A 22,566-nucleotide genomic window follows, 5' to 3' on the forward strand; every position below is an offset into this window, starting at 1 on the left:
TGCTGAGGCTGGCCTTATACTTGTGACTCTTCCGCCCCAGCCTCCCAAGTCGCTGGGATTATAGGCTTGCACTACCATACCCAGCTTTCACCTTGTTTTAAAAGAAATAATGTAGTTTCAGATATTCATATCTTCTTAAAAAATTCTAAGTGACTCCATTTTCAAAAATATGTCCAGAATTAGGAAAATGAGTTAAAATTCAACTAAATAGTAGATGTTCGAACTTTTTAAAAGTTACTTAACTAAAAGATGCATGTGAATTAAAGATTTAATCTTAATTGCTTTTGCCAACACATGTTATCTATATTAAAAAGTTGTATTTGTTTTTAACAAACATTTAGCTATCTCATTCGATTTGGACAGTTTAGTTCAAAATTCACCAGTGAATTATGGGGAAAAAGAATCTAGATTCTTAAGTTATTGATTCTGAAGTTTTGAATTGGTCACACAACTACATATTAAAGTGGTTCAACACTTTTCTGGGTTAGAATACTGCCTAATATAGCCAATATTCTTCATTAACTTGTATACTTCAAAAATAACTTTTCACAACTGTCTCACTATATATCCACATATTGATATGTACTTTTTTATGTTACTGGGAATATAGGTTGAACTTTGCTAATTCAAAAATACAAAATCTGAAAAACTCTCAAACTTTTTTGAATGCCAGTATAACACCACAGATGGAAAATTCCACACCTGATCTCATGTGATGGGTCATAATCAAACCTCAGGTGTACTAAATATCTTATATAAAAAATTACCTTAGGCTGTGTTTATAAGGTATTATGAAACATAAATGAACTCTGTGTTTTTTGAGTTGGATCCCATCTCTAAGATATCATTATGTACATGCAGGTACTTCACAATCTGAAAGATATGTGAGATCTCAAACATTTTTGATCCAAATATTTCAGATAAGGGATACTCAACCTTTATTAACAATTTGTTCCCATTTTCTTTACACACTTTGTCACTATTCTTTTCTACTGTTCTAAGTAATTAGCATTGTGTAATTCACCACACTTGTTAAAAGAGAGAACTTTGCTAGCTTAACTAAGTTTTTTCTCCCCTTTTTAGGTATCTCATGATGCCATCAAAATCCCCAAGTGGTTGCCTCTGTCAGAAATGCACCCTGTAGATTATTACTCTTCTTATACAAAAAACTGCACAGGAAAGTTTACAGACAAAGAAATTAAGAATATTAGGGCGTTTTATTATGCTATGTGTGCTGAGACAGATGCCATGCTTGGTAAGTGGAAAAATTAATAAGCAATTACATGAAAAAGTATATTTTTCCAACAAACTATGAACATGCTGATTGGAACTTACATGAACATATTCAGATATTTCTTAGAACAGTTACTTAGATACTTCAGACTTAAAACTATAGGAATCTTGACACATAAAAGTGGAATAACATGTTCACAGTGAATAAGAAGCTCTAATTAGTCATAAACTCTCAGATTCATAAATGCTCAGATTTGTTCATACATGAAAGGTCACAGAAAACTATCATCTGCTAGAAACCATATTTTTTTTTACCTACTTTAAAAAGAAATCGGCATTTAGCTGAACACAGGTATGCACATGACAGATAATTAATTATAAGATAGCTTAGGTTCTAAGAGATGAGAAGGACTTGTAACACCTGCAAAACAAATCCATTCTCCCTAGGCCCTTGAGTACAAGGCTTAACTAAGGCTGAAATCAATTTCCCTGTGTGTATTCTCGACCGCATTTACATTGAATTTCCTGCTCTCATTCAGATTCAAGGCTGGCTAAAAACCAAACCTGTCTCCGTAAGATGGCTGTCAAGAGAGTTCTGCTATTTACTATAGAGTTGTGGCAGTTTCTGGTCCTTATGTGAAGAAACACTGTTTGTTTTTAATAGCTATTTCTATATTAAAAGTTGTTTTCATATCACCATGTCATTTATTTTACTTCATTTGGGAGTGAAGCATAATTTTATTAGTGAAGTGTGGTTATCACCTCTGTATAGGAGGAATGGAAACTTTCCAAGTGAATGGTGGAAGAAAGGGCATTCTACACAAAAGCAGAGTATGGACAGAGGCAACATAGTGTAAACTAATATGGTATGTTCGAGGGATTCTAAGCAATTTAGGGTTATTGAAAGGTAAAGTTTCAGCAGGTAGCTAAGGATGCTGAGGCTGGAGGGTAGACAGGGGCCTTGTACATCACAGAAAGGATAGACAGTAGAAAGCTGTGAAAAAATTTTAAGTGGGGATATAACATGATTAGATGATTAGGTGTTTTAGAAAAATAGCCACCAGAAAAGGGATACTAGAGGGGAAAGAGGAGTGAATACAAGAAGACCAACTAGGAAGCAATTCCGGTTGCCCAGTTGACAGATGAGGGTCTCCATGAATAACTCCACAGAACAGTAAGTCTCAATTCTGACTGAATCTCAAAATCTATGGGGTTTTTAAATTATATAGACCCAGATTCACTAACTGCCAAAACAAAGATGACTTTTCTATCTGGACTGTGCCTTATTGTGATTCTCTTAATTATATTGAGGATGTTAAGAGATGGGACTGGTCACAGTTTTACTATCCATCTAGCTATTCCCTATCTAAGAATATGCTAAATCATTCTCATATACCATCTGTACTGCCTTCTTCAAAGGTCACATTTCCATAACCTCCCAACTTCCTGAGCATGAACTGATGTTGCTCAGAGGTTTAGGAGAAAAAAATAACAGAGGAGAGGAGTTCTAATTGCTCTTATCCCTTTCTACTGTATAGAGGCTGTGGGTCAGTGGCAATACCAATCTCTGTGTCATCTGAGAAATGTACAGTGCCAATGTCCAGACTTACCTTACTTTTCTTATTTGAGGCACTAAGGGGAAGACTTCTACCCCCGATTCTCTGACAGAAACAGAGAGCAGGCCCGCATGATCTCCAGATAAAATAGTTTTGAGGGAGATTTCCTATGGATATATTTTTTTCTTTTCTTCTGTAGTCTGTCAACTGAGGATCAAGCACATGAAACTTTGGATAATATTGAGATATTAAGAAGTATCCTTTGATAGAAGCTTTAATAGGGTAGAGTGGTTATACATGTAGTGTGATAGAATACAACATGAACTAAAAGCTAATTACTAAATTTAATCTTAATTTTATTGTAGGTGAAATTATTTTAACTCTTCACCAATTAGATCTTCTTCAGAAAACTATTGTCATATACACTTCAGACCATGGAGAGCTGGCCATGGAACATCGACAGTTTTATAAAATGAGTATGTATGAAGCTAGTGCCCATGTTCCACTGTTGATAATGGGACCAGGAATTAAGGCCAACCAACAAGTATCAAATGTAGTTTCTCTGGTGGATATTTACCCTACTATGCTTGGTAAGTAGTGTGTTCAATGTTTAACTGTATTAATGTTGGAGAATAAATAGACCAAGTAGTTAGAGGTTCCACTAACTTATTTTAACCTTGAGCAACTCATTTAACTATGAGTCAAATTCATACTCTGAAAAAAGGAGGATAATATTCCTCCATTTCCTGTGGCCATCACTCACTTTAGTCTTTTCCAAAAGATTAACAATCAGGATATGACTCTAAAGTAATAAATATATATTCAGGTTCAGGTCTTTACAGATGACTTGTACATCATTTGATTCTCTCTCACATCCCTAAATATGAGCATTTTCCACTTTGAAACATTGCCTTTTTTCAATGTTAGAAAAGTCTTTTAATCCCATACTGTAAACATCTCTCTCCCAAACCCTTTAGATAGTTTTGTACTATTTTCTTTAATAGCTTCTTAACATCTATAGGCATAGCCATAGGTCTAGAATAACAATATCTGGAGTGAGATAATTAGCAGTTTTCCTTGAAGATACTAGAATAATGACATCATCAAATTCAAAGAAAATTATGTAAAACTCTAATTTAACAAAGTAATTTTAATTCATTAACATTTAAAAACTGACTTTGGATTTTTGGAATCCATCAATTGCAAAAGTACCATCAATTCATAAATTTTGGTAAGACAAAAAGACAACACATTTCTCTAATTTGAGAAATGTTAAAATATAGAAGAAACATCCATCTTAAAAATCAAAGAAATAGGGCCTGGCACTGTAGCTTAGTGGCAGAGCGCTTGCTTGCCTAGCATGTGTGATGCACTGGGTTTGATCCTTAGAACCACATAAAACTAAATAAAATAAAGGCATGCTATCCATCTACAACTACAAAAAAAATAATAATAAATAAAACTCAAAGAAATAAAAGTTCATTTTATCTTTTTCCTTCTAGTACAGTCTTTCCCTTTACTTAAATAAGATTCTTTAGAGTTAATTTAACTCAGTGCCCTTTCTTTTTCTCTTTATTTCATATCATTTGTTGTATGTTTGAATATCTTTCTAGTTCCTTGAATCTTTAATCTCTTCAGTTGCTTAGTCATCATGTACTGGTTTCCTTTTATCCCAAAGCAGTCATCCCACTTATCCATAACTCGCCACTTTCTCACTCCATCAATTCCCAGACCTCTATTTCCCTCACTTGTTTTTTTAAGCATATATATAATTAAGTGATTTGTGGTGCTGGGGATCAAACCCAGAGTTTTGTGCACGTTAGGGAAGCATTTATCACTGAGTTACATCCCCAGCCATCTATGTATGTTTCTATGTGTCTATCTTATCATCTATTGAATCTTGTAAATGTATGCTGATATTGACCTTTTTTTATACTTTCCTCCCCTAATTTTTCTTTATGTAGAACTCTCATTCATTTTGGGGTCATCATTTTGCTTGACTTTTTAACTTTGTTCTCTTTCCTTGAGGTACAGTGACTGGAACTATAAAAAGTTTACTAAAAGGTTATAGAAAGCTGGGGTGATCCTTTCTCAGTGTGTCCCTTTTTCAGGGTGTCCCTCAATATACTTTCTAGTGATATTCAGCTTTTTTTTTTTTTAACTCTGACAGCTTAATAGTCCAGTAACTTTGGGGAGCTGTCCAAAGTGAATCCTATTCCCTTCATAGAATTACAGAATGTCACCTTATGTATATTAGTTGATTAAGATACATGGTTTAACTTTCATTTAAACATTGTTTTATATTTGCTTACAATGCAAATTTTGTACTTGAGTTACTATTATAACTACTTGTCATTTTTTTTTTTTTTTTGGTGGGGGGAGGAACTGGGTACTGAACCCAGAGGAACTTAAACACTGAGTCACATCCCTAGTCCTTTTTATTTTTTATTTTGAGACAGGGTCTTGCTAAGCTGCATAGAGACTAAGTTGCTGAGGCTGGCCTCAAACTCCTGCCTCAGCCTCCTGAGTTGCTGGGATTACATGCATGACCCACCACACCTGGCTAACTTGTCATTTTATATAGCATAAAAGTTAAGGGTCATTTGTAGACTAGTAGATGACATATGTATTTATTAGATAATAACATTAGATACATTATTTAGATAAATACATCATTGTAATTATTTCATAATATATTTATCTAACAGATGATGTAAGAAAATACTGATTGGCATGGGGGAATTTTAGAGGGGGCACCTGCCTAGTTTATGATACTTAACAATAAAAATTTCTTTAGCTAAGAGAAAACATTCCCAGAATCACCTTTGTCTTTCCATCCCTCCTCTCCTGGAAATGGTTCTCTACAATTATCGGGGTTTTTTTCTATAACTTGTCTATTACAATTTTCTAAAATTTGAAGATTTATATCGATTTTTATTTATTTTTCTCTTTCATAAGATTCTTGGTAATAGAGTCCTTCTAAGTTACATTTCCCAGAAAAAAATAATATATTTTATTAGCAGCATTTAGATCAGATGGTGATTAGACACCCACAAAAAATAAAGGATGCCAAAAATAAGTCCCACTCCAGTTCTATATAAACTGGAAATTATATTAATGTCTTCAAGGCTTAGCACAATTTAAAATGTGCTTCATAATAAATATTCTTTTGTCATCAGAAGGGGAAAAGCTACGTTTATATTATTTGGGGGGTGGGGTGGGAAAAGGGAATAGAAGAGGATGCCTAGAGATAAGGTGGAAAGAGAAAGGTACAAGGGGGTAAAACATAAAACCTGTGTTGGAGCCAGGAAAAAAATGTTAACAGTGTTACTTTTTAAAAGTAAAATGATAAAGGTTTGACATCTATAAAGTTCAAGAAAAAGAAAACTTCCCTGTTAAATTAACCAAAAGATATAAATAGGTAGTTCACAATAAGAGATATACAAGATATTTTTAGATTCAGATTCAGTAGTCATAAAACTATTAAAACAAGAACATATCATTTTTCTTTCACATATGGAGTTTACAGAGGTTAAGAAAAATTGCAAAATCTTATATTAGAAATAGGCTTTCTCATATGCTGTTGCTGGGAATATAAAATGGCACAAAGTGTTTGGAGACAAATGTGGCATTATGTTTCACATTTCTTGGAAATATGCATACCTTTTGACCTAGGAATTTCCATTTTAAGAAACAACCTATATGTGGGAAGCCACCCCTGAGCTATTTTAGCATCTTCACTGGCCTTGAGCCAAAGATATTTTGGTTTGGCATTGCAAGTCATTTTGTGGCTCATCGCACTTAATGGATTACACACTGCATGTGACCTCAGTCTTACCTGTCATAGCTCCAGAGTTGGCATAACCCACTGGGCCTGGACAGCCCACCTTCTACCTTAAATGGTGCAGAAAATTCTATGGAAAAACCTTTGATGTTTCCCCCACATAAATAAACCAAACGTGGGCTCTCCTGCTCTCTCTGTTCCCAGTGTGGAAGCTTGACCCCTAAGGTGGAAGAGCTTTCTGATACTCGCTTTCTGAAATTACTTTCTGTGTAGTGTAGTTTTTTTGCTGCCTTCCTTTCTTAGCTTTATGTCACAGCCAGCTCACTCCACGCAGCAGAAACCCAAATTCCACTGCCTGGGCTAGACGTGGGTGGTATATATGTACTCATATATGTGCCTATTTTATCTCCATGCATATTTATTAAAATATTAAGAATTATCAAACAGTGTGAATGTCTAGAAGTAATGGATTAGGTTTTAAAAAATGGAAATAGTTGGTTATATTTTAAAAATGAAATGATGTAAAAGTGATATTTTATTAAAAATAAAATATAGGCTTTCAAGTTATATAAACAGATTTTTTTGTTGCATAGAGTATCCATCTAATTTACTGTTCAGATCAGCATACTTTTTAGAATAGAGGGTATTATTAATAATTATACCAGGATTTACAGGTATACACTGAGTCTGTTCCCTTGTTTAAAAGCCATAATAGTCAACAAAGCAAAGATAATACTGATGGTCCTATATTTAACCTGGTGTTTAATTCAACCTTTTAAAGCAAAATTCTTCAGAGTTGAAAGAATTTTAAGGTACTTTAAAAAGTAGTGATTAATTCTAAAAGCATACCTGTGAGATAGGATGTTCTACTTACCTCTGCTTAATACATGTTTTGATATAGTATCTACAAAGATCTTATTTTGTGATTCTTCTAATCCATTAGAAGCTTAAAATAGTTATGAGTAATATTCTTAGAATTCTAAATTTAAGTTCTTTATTAGTTTAAGTGTACCTGTATTATTTTTATCAATTATGTTTACATGTGAAGAATATGGGATTGAACTTCTCAAATTAAAGCTTCCAGCCAGCCTTCCTCTTCGCTTCCATTCTATGTACCTAAAAAGATTCTTATGAGAGATGGTGATTCAAAAACCTTCAAAAGGAAGAAACTGGATAGGAAAACTCAACTGGAATTTCTGTTCTAATACACCTACCTTAGTTTCAAGAGTCTGTTGAAATTTCAGTGCTTCTATTTAAAATTTAAAAACTTCTATTATAGATAGAATATTTTATATGATATTTTTAAGTGTTCTTTTTCTATAGAATATTTTATGATAAAATAGAAAACTCATAAAACATATTCTTAGTTTATTTATCCTTGTAGGTCCTTTATAGTTTCATAGTAATGTTTACTAATATTAGCAGAAAAATGTGCCATTTTCATGAGTAGGAATTCTTCATAGTATTAAAGTTCATACTTCAGAAGTTATTCTTTAAAAATTACTCACCAAAATATTTTCTTCTTGAATGCCTACTATTAGCATCCTTTAGCTCAGAAATAAAGACAGTCTCATTTTGAAATTAAAATTGTTTTGATTTTCCCTTTTAAACTTAACTTCCTATGAATTTTTTTGTTGTAAATGGACAAAATACCTTTATTATATTTATTTATTTTTATGTGGTGTTGAGGATCAAACTCAGTGCCTCACAAGTGCTAGGTAAGCACTCTACCACTGAGTCACAATTGTAACCCCCTGAATTCTTTTATTAAATTTATTTATTCCCCATCTGATTCAAATGTATGATATGTCAAGATCATTGTACTATCATGTGTAACTAATTAAAACAAATTTAAAAATTATTTATTCTAATTTGTTATACATGACAGCAGAATACATTTCAATTCATAGTACACATATAGAGCACAATTTTTCATGTCTCTGGTTCTTCACAAATCAGAGTCACACCATTTGTGTCTTCATACATGTACTTAAGGTAATGATGTCCATCTCATTCCACCATCTTTCCTACCCCCATTCCTCCTCCTTTTCTCTCCCTCCCCTTTGCCCTATCTAAAGTTCCTCCATTCCTCCCATGCTCCCCACCCATTCCCATTATGGATCAGCATCCACATATCAGAGAAAACATTCTGCATTTGATTTGAGGGGATGGCTTGCTTCACTTAACATAATATTCTCCAACTCCATCCATTTACTTGCAAATACCATGATTTTATTCTCTTCTAATGCTTAGTTATTTTCCATTGTGTATTTATACCACATTTTCTTAATCCATTTATCTACTGAAGGGCATCTAGTTTGGTTCCACAGTTTACCTATTGTGAATTGTGCTGCTATAAACATTGATGGGCTGAGTCACTGTAGTATGCTATTTTTAAGTCCTTTGGGTATAAACTGAGGAGTGGAATACCTGGGTCAAATGGTGGTTCCATTCCAAGTTTTCCAAGGAATCCAGATTGGTTGCACCAATTTGCAGTCCCACCAGCAATGTATGAGTATGCCTTTTTCCCACGTCCTCTCCAGCACTTATTGTTGTTTGTATTCTTTTTTTAATATTTCTTTTAGTTGTTGATAGACATTTATTTTATTTATTTATATGAGGTGCTGAGAATCAAACCCAGTAACTCACATGCTGGGCAAAAACGCTACCACTGATCCACAACCCGAGCCCCTGTTGTTTATATTCTTAACAGCTGACATTCTGACTGGAGTGAGATGAAATCTTAGTTTTGATATGCATTTCTCTACTTGCTAGAGATGTTGAACATTTTTTCATATATTTGTTGATTGATTGTATATCATCTTCTGAGAAGTGTGTGTTCAGTTCCCTGGCCCATTTATTGATTGAGTTGTTTGGGTTTTTTTAGTGTTAATATTTTTTATTTCTTTATATATCTTAGATATTAGTGCTCTATCTGATGTGTGTGGGGTAAAAATTTGCTTCCATTCTGTAAGCTATCTCTATTCATCTCACTAATTGTTTCACTTTGAATCCATCTCATTTATTGATTTTTTATTTTATCTCTTGCGCTATACATGTTTTGATATAGTATTATTAAGGAAGTTGGGGCCTAATCCAACCTAATGAAGATTGGGGCCTACATTTTTTCTGTTGAGCACAGGATCTCTGGTTAAATTCCTAGGTCCTTGATCCACTTTGAGTTAAGTTTTGTGCATGGTGAGAAATAAGGGCTTAATTTCATTTTGCTGCATATGGATTTCCAGTTTTCCCAGCACCATTTGTTGAAGAGACTATCTTTTCTCTAATATATTTTTTGGCTCCTTTGTGTAATATGAGATGACTGTATTATGTGGGTTTTTCTCTGTGTCCTCTATTATGTAGAATTGGTCTACAGGTCTTTTTTAGTGCCAATACCATGCCGTTTTTGTTATTATTGCTCAATAGTATAGTTTAAGGTCTTGTATAGTGATGTCACCTGCTTCATTCTTCTTGCTAAGGATTGCTTTGGCTATTCTGGGTCTCTTATTTTTCTGGATGAATTTCATGATTGCTTTTTCTATTTTTATGAGGAATGTCACTGGGATTTTTATTGGAATTGCATTAAATCTGTATAGTGCTTTTGGTAGTATGGTTATTAATTCTGCCTATCCAAGAACAAGGGAGATCTTTCCATCTTCTAAGGTCTTTTTAAATTTCTTTCTTTAGCGTTCTGTAGTTTTCATTGTAGAGGTCTTTCACCTCTTTCATTGAGTTGATACCCAAGTTTTTGTTTGTTTGTTTGGTTGGTTGGTTTTTGTTTTTTGTTTTGTTTTTTTTGTTTAGGCTATTGTAAATGGGGTTGTTTTCCTAGTTTCTCTTTCAGAGGATTTGTCACTAATGTACAGAAATACCTTGGATTTATGCATATTGATTTTATATCCTGCTGCTTTGCTGAATTCATTTATTAGTTCTCAGTTTTCTGGTGGAATTTTTTGAATCCTCCAGGTATAGAATCATATCGTCAGCAAATAGTGATAGTTTTGAGTTCTTCTTTTCTTATTCTTATTCCTTTAATTTCTATCTAGTTGCTCTGGCTAGAATCTGAAGAAACATGTTGAGTAGAAGTGGTGAAAGAGGGCATCCTTGTCTTGTTCCAGTTTTTAGAGGGAATGCTTTCAATTTTTCTCCATTGAGAATGATGTTGGTCTGGGGCTTAGCATAGGTTACTTTTGCAATGTTGAGATATGTTCTTGTTATCCCTAGTTTTTCTAGTGTTTTGAACATGAAGGGGTGCTGTATTTTGTAGAATGCTTTTTCTTCATCTATTGAAATGATCGTATGATTCTAAGTCTATTGATGTGATAAATTAGCGTTACTGATTTCCATATGTTGAACAAACCTTGCATCCCTGGGATGAACTCCACTTGATCATGGTACACTATCTTTTTGATATGTTTTTATATATAATTTGCCAGAATTTTGTTGAGAATTTTTGCATCTGTGTTCATTGAAGATATTGGTCTGAAGTTTTCTTTCTTTGATGCATCTTTGCCTGGTTTTGGAATCAGGGTGATATTGGCCTCATAGAATGAGTTTGGAAGTCCTCTCTCTTTGTCTGTTTTATAAAATAATTTGGGAAGTATTGGTATTAGTTGTTCTTTGAAAGTCTTGTAGAACTCAGCTGTGTATCCATCTGGTACTGGGTTTTTCTTGTTTGGTAGGCTTCTGATGACATCTTCTATTTCATTGCTTGAAATTGATCTGTTTAACTTTTGTATATCATCCTGATTCAGTATGGGCAAATCATATGACTCTAGAAATTTGTCAATGCCTTTGATATTTACCATCTTATTGGAGTACAAATTTTCAAAATAATTATCTTCTGTGTTTCTTTAGTGTCTGTTGTGATATTTCCTTTTTCATCATGGTTGTTAGTAATTTGATTTTTCTCTCTCCTTTTCATTAGCATGGCTAAGGGTTTATCAATTTTATTTATCTTTTCAAAGAACCAACTTTTTGTTTTGTCAATTTTTTCAATTGTTTCAATTTCATTGATTTCAGTTCTGATTTTAATTATTTCCTGTCTTCTCCTGCTTTTGGTGTAGATTTGTTCTTCTTTTTCTAAGGCTTTGAGATGTAATGTTAGGTCATTTATTTGTTGACTTTTTCTTCTTTTAAGGAATGAACTCCATGCAATGAACTTTCCTCTTAGTACTGCCTTCATAGTGTCCCAGAGATTTTAATATGTTGTAACAGTTTCTCATTTACCTCTAAAAATTTTTTAATCTCCTCTTTGATGTCTTTTACAACCCATTATTCAATCAGTAACATATTATTTAGTCTCTAGGTGTTGGAGTAGCTTCTGTTTTTTATTTTTCTCATTGATTTCTAATTTTATTCCATTTTGATCTGATAGAATGCAGGGTAGTATCTCTACTTTTTTGTATTTGATAAGGAGTTGCTTTGTGACATAATATATGTTCTATTTTAGAGAAGGATCCATGTGCTGTTGAGAAGAAAGTAAATTCACTTGTTGATAGAAAAAATATTTTATATATGTCTGTTAAGTCTAAGTTATTGATTGTATTATTGAGTTTTATAGTTTCTTTTTTTAGCTTTTGTTTGGGAGATCTATCCAGTGGTGAAAGAGGTGTGTTCAGATCACCCATAATTATTGTGTTGTGGTCTGTTTGACTCTTGAACTTGAGAAGAGTTTGCTTGATGAATGTACATGCTCTATTGTTTGGGGCATATATATTTATAATTGTTATGTCTTGTTGATGTATGGTTCCCTTAAGCAGTTAATCCCTTTTGATTAACTTTGGCTTGAAGTCAATTTTATTTGATATGAGAAAGGAAACCCCTGCTTGTTTCTGCAGTCCATGTGAGTGGTATTTTTTTTCCCAACCTTCATCGTCAGCCTGTGGATGTCTTTTCCTATGAGATGAGTCTCTTGCAGTCAGCATATTGTTGGGTCTTTTTTCTTTTTGTAATCCAAACTGCCAGTCTATGTGTTTTGATTGGTGAGTTGAGGCCATTAATATTCAGGGTTATTATTGAGACATGATTTGTATTCCCAGTAATTTTTGTTTATTTTTGGTATTTAACTTGACTTGGTTTCTCATTTGATTGGTTTTCCTTTTAGTTTAATACCTCCCTTTGCTGATTTTCATTGTTATTTTTAATTTCCTCCTCCTGGAATATTTTGCCGAGGATGTTCTATAGTGCAGGCTTTCTAGTTGTAATTTCTTTTAACTTTTCTTTATCATGGAAGGTTCTTATTTTGTCATCAAATCTAAAACTTAACTTTGCTGGATATAAGATTCTTGGTTGGCATCTATTTCCTTTCAGAGCTTGGTATATGTTGTTCCAGTATCTTCTAGTTTTCAGAGTCTGGGTTGAAAACTCTGCAGATATCTTAATTGGTTTTCCCCTATATGTAATCTGATTCCTTTCTCTTGTGGCTTTTAAAATTCTCTCCCTATTCTGTATGCTAGGCATTTGCATTATAATGTGCCTTGGTGTGGATCTGTTGTGGTTTTGTACTTTTGGTGTCCTGTAAGCCTCTTGTATTTGATTTTCCAATTCATTCTTCATGTTTGGAAAATTTTCTGATATTAGTTCATTAAATAGATTGTTCATTCCTTTGGTTTGTAACGCTATGCCTTCCTCTATCCCAATAATTCTTAAATTTGTTCTTTTTATTTTATCCCATAATTATTGAATGTTCTGCTCGTGGTTTCTTACCATCTTCACTGTATGGTCAACATTCTTTTCAAAAATTCCACATGTAAGAACTTCCCATAGTCATGAGCATATGCCAGTTGGCCCCTGCTTCCCATGATCCTCAAAGGCTTCTTTTCTGCAGCTCACTAGTGTTGGTGACACACAGATACCCTTACACAGCCTTCTTCCTTGCTACTTACTTCCTCTCCTTACAGTGAACAGAACACTGTCTTGGAGCTCAATTTCATCTTAGGCTGTCCCTTTCTCTCATTTACATCCTCTTTAAAGTCTTCTCTCCTGATAGTTTTTAACCAGTTATCTCTGAAATACTTCTCTCCTCTTTCTTTAGGAATCAAAAAAATTCCTAACTGTGATTGATTGGTGGAAGATCACTAAAATTATGCCTCTTTCAAGGGAAATGAAAGATACAAATTTTTAAATGGTCATTTGTAAAGCAAGTATCTGAAGAAGATTTATAGAGTGAAAGGAAAGTGACCAAGACACTAAAAGCGACCAAGAGATCTTTATTGCAGCAGTGAGAAAGAGAAGAGAGAGAGAGAGAGCCCAGCAGGAAAAGGTTTTTATAGCCCTTCTGCTGTGCTACCTAAATCTAATAGGGTCTGTGGGTTTGCAAGCTGCCTTGTTGGCATAAGGGGGATTAAGTGTTCAGCCTTGAGGGGGGAGTGGGGAGTGGGAGAGTGTTCAGGCTTGAGCAGGGGGTGAAACATTCAGCCTTGAGTGGGGGGTTTGAGCGGTTAACTTGAGGCAAACAGGCGATAAAGAACCAGACAGATGGGGGTTTGAGTGTCCAGGTAATCCTGCAGCTAACATTCGTTCAGCCTGCCCTGCACCTAACGTAGAGGACTTTGCTTCCTTATTCTCATTAAAATAATTTTCTTACTCAATTTTGTTTAGTTTCTAACATTAGAGATATAATGCTATTTTTCATAGGGAATATTTAAATTTACATAGAAACTTGAGCCACTGAAACCAGAAAGGGGTGTGGAGCAAGTAGACTCATTTTTAAACTATCTTGAGTATGCAGCAATCATTAACTAATTTTCTACAGGGAAAAGGCATATGTTAAAACCAATTAAAAAAAAAACTCTTTTTAAATTGGATATTTCTCATACATATTGGTCTATATGTATATATTTGATAGGTAAAAATTTACTTTTCCCTAAATCAGTATAATCCAGGATTCCACAAGGAATGTTTTTACAAAATACTAGTCCTTAAGATGTTCCTTAAGAGTGAAAAAAAAATCTTTATCATCAAATAATTTTGGTAGGGCTCTTATTGACCAGGTATTATTCTCAGAATTTTTCATAAATTATCTTATTTAAATCTGAAATGAACTTATAAGATACAAGTATTATTGTTTTGGAGGGGGGTTGTTTTTATTTTAATTTGTTATTTATGACAATGCATTACAATTCATATCACACATAACAGAACACAGTTTTTCACATCTCTGGTCGTACACAAAGTAGAGTCACAACATTTGTGTCTTCATACATGTAGTTAAGGTAATGATGTCCAACAAGTATTATTATTATCCTTCTTTTACAAGTACAGAAACTGGGGTTCAGAGAATTTAATAACTTACACAAGGTCACATGGCTAAAGCAGTAAGCAAGCATCTGAATCTAGGTAGTCCATTTACAAAACCTATATACAGTCTCTAGTCTGTGATCTTTAATGGGGGAAAATGTAAATTATGTCATTTATGAATGTTCAACTAGTGAAAGGATGCATTGTGTTTTAATATTTTATTATTTTTGTTGCAAAGATATTGCTGGAATTCCTCTGCCTCAAAACCTTAGTGGATACTCTTTGTTGCCATTATCATCAGAACCATCTAAGAATAAACGTAAAGTCAAAAACCTACGTCCTCCATGGATTCTGAGTGAATACCACGGATGCAATGTGAATGCTTCCACCTATATGCTTCGAACTAACCAATGGAAGTACATAGCCTATTCTGATGGTGTTTCAGTATTGCCTCAACTCTTTGGTAAATTAATTGATGTGTTTTTAAGTGTAATTTTATGCATGAGCTGACCTACATAGCACTGCTCAAGAGCTTCAATAATTATTGTTAAATAAATGAAAATCTGCTGCTTCTCCTGATGAGACAGGCTACAGAGGTTGCCCAAGGGAGGAGCAGCTTCCTTGCCAGTCAGCATGTGAATATTAGAGAAAGTGCTCTAAGTCTTTGAATCTGGGTCTTATGATTGAAACCACCGCTTTCCCCAGTCAGGGATCTTTTAATGCTCATTGTTCCATTTCCCAATCAGTAGTCACCACCTTGTTCTGAAGGATCAACACTTATCTCTTATGGACTAGACATTCTACATATATTATGTAACATGCATCCCAACCCTACAATATAGTACCATTCTCTTCATTTTACAGAGGAGGAGTCTAGGGGGGTCAAAGAAGTTCAGACACCTGTATAAGATCTCACAACTAAGAAGCAGCAGAACTGAAAGGTCAACCCCAGTCTGATTCTAAAAGCCATTTTCCTGCCACATTATAAAAATGGCTGCTAGCTTCCCTAGTCTATGAATTAATTTTTAAACAACATTTTTAGATTTAGGATTTTACTTATACTCTGTCCCATTTTAGCCATTATTAATATTTATTTCTGCCTAAGTTTCCTTCCTACTTACAAATGTCAAAATTATTAACTCAAAATAATTCTTCACTGGCCAAACCTGAGTAACTGCCTTAACTCTAAAAACAGGGGATTCTTGGCTTCAAAAAGTCCTTAAATTTTCATCATGACAAATAATGGCCTCTTGCTTGTTCACTGGTCATTGTTAAATAAACTTTATGGGAACCCATTGTTTGGGCTGAACTCCTGCATTAGATTCAAAAACACAAACCAAAACACACTGGAGTCACTAGTGCCAAGTTCCACATAATCAAACTGAACTTTTAAAACAGGCCAGATTCCTAAAAAGAGATTCACAGAAACCAATCAGAAAGGGCTCATTTTACCGTATCCAAATGATAAGGAAGTTCCTTCTGCTTTAAACCTATATGAAAAGTAACTTTTTAGCCACCAATGTTTTTTTGCTCCTTGTTTCTCCTTCCTTCTTTCTTTTTCAGCTTACAAAGTTCACCCCTCTGCTCAGTTTATTGAAGCACCTTTTCTAATTCTTTAGATGGAATACTGTCCAACTCATGAATCATGAAGTAAACATCAATTAGATTTTTAAACCAAATTTGTTGTAATTTTTTTTAACACTGTGTTCTGCAAAGTTCAGATGTGATTATTAAAGGACCAGTGGAGAAGCCATTCTTTCCTATCTTTTCTAGGGTTTATTCACAGACCTCCCTTTCCTAAAGAGTTGTCATGTGAAGTCACCTATCAAAGTCATATGTGTGTTCAGGGGTCTCCTGCCTAATGCATTCAAATAGCTCTCATAGTGGTTTTTCTTTGAATATAAAGTGTTCCTTCAGTATTTTGAAGTTGTCATAAGATCTTTTTTTTTAAATCAGATTGGCATCTTATATCCCCTGTCTTCCCACATCATATATAAAAAGTACTTGTGGATCTGAACATTTATCTTTATTTTCTTACTGGTAGTGACTAAGAGAAATTTTTCATTTCCATGATTCTTAGATAAAATGGAAGTATTTATGAATCTAACTTTCAGAAATCCAAGTATAAGATGCTAATATATAAATAAAACTAAGATTGAATGAAATTGCAGGAATATGTCTTGTCTATATAAAAAAATCTTACAGCTGCAAAGTTTAGGGATGTTGAAATGAAACAATATAAATACAGGGTTTTTTCTTCTTCATGTCAAAGGAGAAAAGGCATCAGAAACAGGAAGAATTCATTTTAAACCAACTTACTAATGATAAGGGTCTTACTGTTTCTGGCATCTAAAAATAGATAAGAAAAAAAATGGGATAGCAGGAAGGAAGATAATTTGGGTATGTTACAGGAGTGTTTAATTTTTGGTATATATTGCTTAATGATGGGAATATGTTCTAGGAAATGTGTCATTCTGCTATTTCATCAGTGTGCTAACATCAGACAGCATACTTATACAAAAAAGAAGATTAAGATACCACTAGGCAATATAATTTTATAGGACCACTATCATATATGTGGAGTGTTATGCAGCACATGATTATATACTGCCCTTCATTTTATTAACTAAAAGGATCTGAAAATAAAATCTAATATCTATTATAATGACATTCTAGAAAAACTTTTAATAGGTAACCATTTTGACAGCTTTACTTTTTTTTCTTTCAGATCTTTCCTTGGACCCAGAAGAATTAAATAACATTGCTGCAAAATTTCCAGAAATTACTTATTCTTTAGATCAGAAGCTTCGTTCCATTATAAACTACCCCAAAGTTTCTGCTTCTGTCCACAGATATAATAAAGAACAGTTTATCATGTGGAAACAAAGTATAGGACAAAATTATTCAAATGTTATAGCAAACCTTAGGTGGCATCAGGAGTGGCTGAAAAATCCAGAGAAGTATGAAAATGCCATTAATCAGTGGCTTAAAACCCACATTGCTTCACAATTTGAATAAAAATAAGAAAATAATGTTCTAGAGCTACTTATAAATATGTTCATATGTATTTTAAATGAAACAATTTAGTAATTACTTTTACTGTTAAAGAATGTATTATAACTTAAAATGACAGTGATTATAGAATTATGTATTTTCAGAAATGACTAAGTTGCTTAGGGTATTGCTATGTTGCTGAGGCTGGCTTTGAATTTGTGATACTACTGCCTCAACTTCCCTTGCCACTGGGATTACAAGCCTGTACCACCATGCCTGGCTATTCTTGCAGACTACTAAAGATTTAATGGAAATATCAAAAGAATGACAGCAACTACTATACTATACAGTTGTTACTCTGATTAAATACAGAATGTAAAATATTTTAATAACTATTATTAACTTGCAAACCATAAAATAATATGTATTTGACAGTGTCTGAGTTATTTGTATTTGATGGGATCATTTAGATTTAATGAGAATATTAGGATTCTTCTAGTGTTTTCTTAACATGTAGAAATTTGTACTTTCATGTAACCAATTTTATGAATCTTTATACCCTATAAGTATATGCAATTATAATCTGTCAATTAAAATAATATTAATTTTAAAATTTGTGAATCTGCTTTTGTATCTTTGAAATTTTATGTCATGTTTAGAGTTTAGTGTTTTTAATATTTAAATCTCTGACCCATCTGATTTGTATTACATATCTAACATATTACATACTAACTTTAGTTGTTGCCCCCACCATTTTTTAACGACTACCCAATGGACCTTTTATTAAGTAAATTATCACTTGTTTCATTGATTAAAATGTTATTCATTACATGTTACCCTGGAATGAATAAATTATCTTATCCCTGCTGATTTCAAATGCCATTTTATCATATACCAAAATCCCTCTTACACTTATGTCCTTTCTGAACATTTTATTTTGCAAAGAACTCTTCTATTTATTAATCTGGTATCCAATATCTGGTCCCTTTGCAACCCTTTCCTTTTTTTCAAAACTGTCCTAAATATTCTTGCTTGCTTGATTTTTCCATATAAATTTAGAATTTCTGTCTAATTGTAAAAATGAAAAATCTTGTTAGTCTTTTGTGAAGTAATTAAATTTATAGCCCTAGGCAGAAATGAACTATTTATTATATCATTATAAAGAATACTGTCTTATTTTCCCTTTGTTCATGTCTCTTTTTATAACCCTCAGCAGTATTCTAAATTTTGTTCAAATAGATAAGTTTCTCTGGAGGGATTTTTGTTTGTTTTTAAGAAAAAACTGATTTATTATGATCTAATATTAAAGGTAATTATTATTTCAGGTATATTATTCCATATAGCAGTATGCCTATATTTCCCTTTAAATGTCTTTTATACATTGGAAGAGTGACTATGCATTATATTGCTATTAGGATTTTTTTTACTTGTTTTTTCCCCATATTTTTATTGGTACATTATAGTTGTATATAATGGCGGGATTTGTTGTTACATAATCATATATGCCCACAACATAACAATGTAATTTGGCCAATATTATTACCTGGTATTTCCCCTTTCCCTCCTCTCCTTCCTCCCCCTGGTCCCTTTCCTCTCCTTTACAGATCTCACTTCAATTTTCATGAGATTCCCCTTACCACTTTTCTTTTCCCTTTTGCTCTCTAGCTTCCACATATGAGAGAAAATATACCATCTCAGCTTTCTGTGTTTGGCTTATTTTGCTTAACATAATGTTTTCAAGTTCCATTCATTTTCCTGCAAGTAACATTTCATGCTTCCTTTTTGGATGCATAAAACTCAGTTGTGTGTATATATACCACATTTTCTTTATCCATTCATCCACTGATGGGCACCTACTCTGGTTCCACAGTTTGGGAATACATGTATCACTGTAGTATGATGACTTTAATTCTTCAGGCTAAATACTGAGTAATATCATTGGTGGTGTCACGATGGGCAAAAGTGCAACATTTGCAGTTGAGGGGAGTGATGAAGAATGTCCATGCATTTCTGCCCTTTTCACTGTTTTATTCACTGAAATCACTTAATATAATTTCACTCTATAGGTTCTTAATCAAGAAAATGACAATCGTTAACACTGGGCATTGCAACAGACATAATCCACTCAAAGCAAACAATTCAGGGTTAACTTCTAAGCACTGCAAACACATTTAATCATGACAGACTTATTACAGACATTCCCTCTACATGCTAAGCTTAAGTGCTATATTCAAAGTCTTTAAGTTTTAGATCTTAAGTCCAGTGGATGCACATTCACTCAGAGTGCAATGACCAGGTCAGGAATCGATAGAAGCTTCTCCTGGAGTGGAGTTGATGGCTGGCTGAGGAGACAGTCATAAGGAGAAGTCCTTTTCTCACTAGAGTCAAGAGGTTGCTATAGAGTTTGTGAATAGTGAGGATGATGCAGAGGATCAGGCAGATGAGAAGAGTTGGGAAGGCAGTCCAGGTCCTCATCAGGCTCTCAGGCTTGTGTATATCAGTGTCGGCAGGTTGAATGTCTGTTCATTTGCTCCAATATTTATATTAAATTTGGGGAGCTTCTGCCCACCCTTTGGGTCCCTATCAGCCATTACCAGGTTTCTTAGTGACATCTTTTATTCTTAGACTTAGGACATGTGGTTTGATGATTTCCGCCCTGACATTACACTTCTGACTCTCAACAGGGTTATGAGAAATGACATGTGACTTCACCCTGACTCTTACCTGGGTTGTGGAAAGTGACTTGCTTTTATCAGGCTATGTCTGATTGACATATTGGAGGGCTCCATGGCTTGCCTTGTGAGACTGCAGGTTTATTTTAAAATGAAGTTACTTAGACTAAGGCCCTTCTTAAGTTAAGGCCATCCTTACAGGTGGTTCCATTCCTATCTTTTGAGGAAAAACCATACTGATTTCCATAGTGGTTGTACTAATTTACAATCTTACCAACAGTGTAAAAATGTTTCTTTTTCTCCACATCCTCTTGGGACCTTTAAGGAATATCACCCAGGCCCCACTCCATACCATTTGAATTAGAACTACAGGAGGAAGCCTGGTTATTGTTTTGTTAGTTAAACCTTGTAGCTAATGATCCTAATGTGTAGCCAGAAGTGAATTTATTCCTTATGTTTTATCATTTATTGTTGCTGCTATTTTAAGTGAACCTTCCATTATATCTTTTAATCAGTTGTTTACATATACAAACTGTTTCTATATATGTATTGTGCATTGAAACACTTTATTGTTTGTAATAGCTTTTCAATTAATATCTTTTATTTTCCATGTAAAATGCTTAACTGCAAATAATAATTTTACACTTTTTCAAACTGTCTTTAAAGTTTTCCTCATGAGCCAATCCATTTCCTTTCTTTTATTTATTCTTTAGTGACTTTATGAGTTCATCTTTGTAGTTATTTATAAAGTTCTGAGAAATAAGTGGAAATAAATTCCACTTCAGAACATTATATAGGTTTTATATGTATATGTGAGGATAGCCTTAGGCCTGAGCCTAAGCAACTCCATTGTAAAAACTCCAGTTTGAAACCTGCAGTCTCACCAGGCATGCCTAACAGAGCCCACCAGTATGGCTTCAAACAAGTCACTTCCCATCACCCTAATAAACAGAGTGAAGCCTCTGGTAGGCTGTCCTCACCTGATAAGAGGAAGGTGAGAAAATTAGGGTGGAGACCACCAGACCAGATGTTTCTGACCCCAGGGTAAATGATATCATGAAGAAATCTGGTGGTAGCTGTTAAGGATTGAAATGAGGATCAAAAGCCCCAAAATTTAGTATAAATAATAGAGCTAATGAATAGGAATTCAGCCAGCGAAACAAGGATGCACTTGAGCTGGAGAGCCTAATGAGGACCTGGACTGACATCCCATCGTTTGTCATCATTTTCCTGATCCTCTGAATGATCCTCACCGCTCTCAAACTCTACCTTCTCGTCTGGACCCAGGTGAGAGCCGCAACTTCTCCCTACAACCCTTTCTTCAACCAGTCGTCCACTCCACCAGGAAAAGCCTGCCTTGGTCCTGGACCTGGTCACCACAGTCTGAGTGAGTGTGCATCTGCTGGACTTAAAGCCTAAGACTTAAAACTTTTGATCTGACTTTTGAACTTAGCATGCACAGGGAATGTCTGTCATTAGCCTGTCATGATTAAGTGTGTTTGCAATGCTTAGAATTAATCTAGAATTGTTTGCTAGGAATTAATTAATCTAGAACTGTTTGCTGTGAATTGATTATGTCTATTGCAGTACCTAGCATTAAAGATTGTCATTTTCTTGATTAAGAACCTATAGAGTGAAATTGTATTGAGTGATTTGAGTGAATAAAGCATTGAACAGGGACAGAAGCACGTTGACATTCTTTATTTTTCCTCCTCGAGTTTTGCCCCCTCGTGACAGTATATATATTCATTAATGCTGAGAGCCATTGCCAAGTAGGAATGACACATCTCAATTTCTTTGTCAGCCTACTCCATGTTGCTTAGAGGAAGGACTCTCCATGCTGGACCCAGGTTTTGCAGTGACTTTGCATGAAAGGTGACCTTGCTCAAGGACCAGGGCGAATCCAGGTTTAGGATAGATCAGGGTTTAGGGCGGATCGGGATTTAGGGCGTTCCAGGTTTAGGGCGGTTCCAGGTTTAAGGTGTACCCTGCTGGGAATAGGGCATATCCTGCTGCCTCAGGCATGCCCACTCTTTGAGTTCCCATTGAGTTCTCACGGGATTCAGAGAGTATTTTGGGATTCAGA

General features: G+C 34.3%; 1 protein-coding gene across 3 annotated transcripts in view; it reads left to right on the forward strand.

Moving 5' to 3' along the window:
* Arsk (arylsulfatase family member K) overlaps window positions 1-18,678 on the forward strand; it is a 50,137-nt gene extending 31,459 nt beyond the window's left edge. For all 3 annotated transcript variants that reach the window (XM_058574661.1, XM_046428705.2, XM_046428713.2), the window contains exons 5-8: window positions 1,084-1,255; window positions 3,155-3,379; window positions 15,053-15,277; window positions 17,543-18,678. In XM_058574661.1, coding sequence (XP_058430644.1) covers window positions 1,084-1,255; window positions 3,155-3,379; window positions 15,053-15,277; window positions 17,543-17,832 — 912 coding nt within the window. In that variant the 3' untranslated portion in view covers window positions 17,833-18,678. The remainder of the gene's footprint in view (window positions 1-1,083; window positions 1,256-3,154; window positions 3,380-15,052; window positions 15,278-17,542) is intronic.
* Window positions 18,679-22,566: the final 3,888 nt, after the last annotated feature.

The sequence above is a fragment of the Marmota monax genome, unplaced genomic scaffold, assembly GCF_021218885.2.
Source record: "Marmota monax isolate L192 unplaced genomic scaffold, Marmota_monax_Labrador192_F-V1.1 WCK01_AAM20220418_F8-fsc00018, whole genome shotgun sequence".
Lineage (NCBI taxonomy): Eukaryota > Metazoa > Chordata > Mammalia > Rodentia > Sciuridae > Marmota > Marmota monax.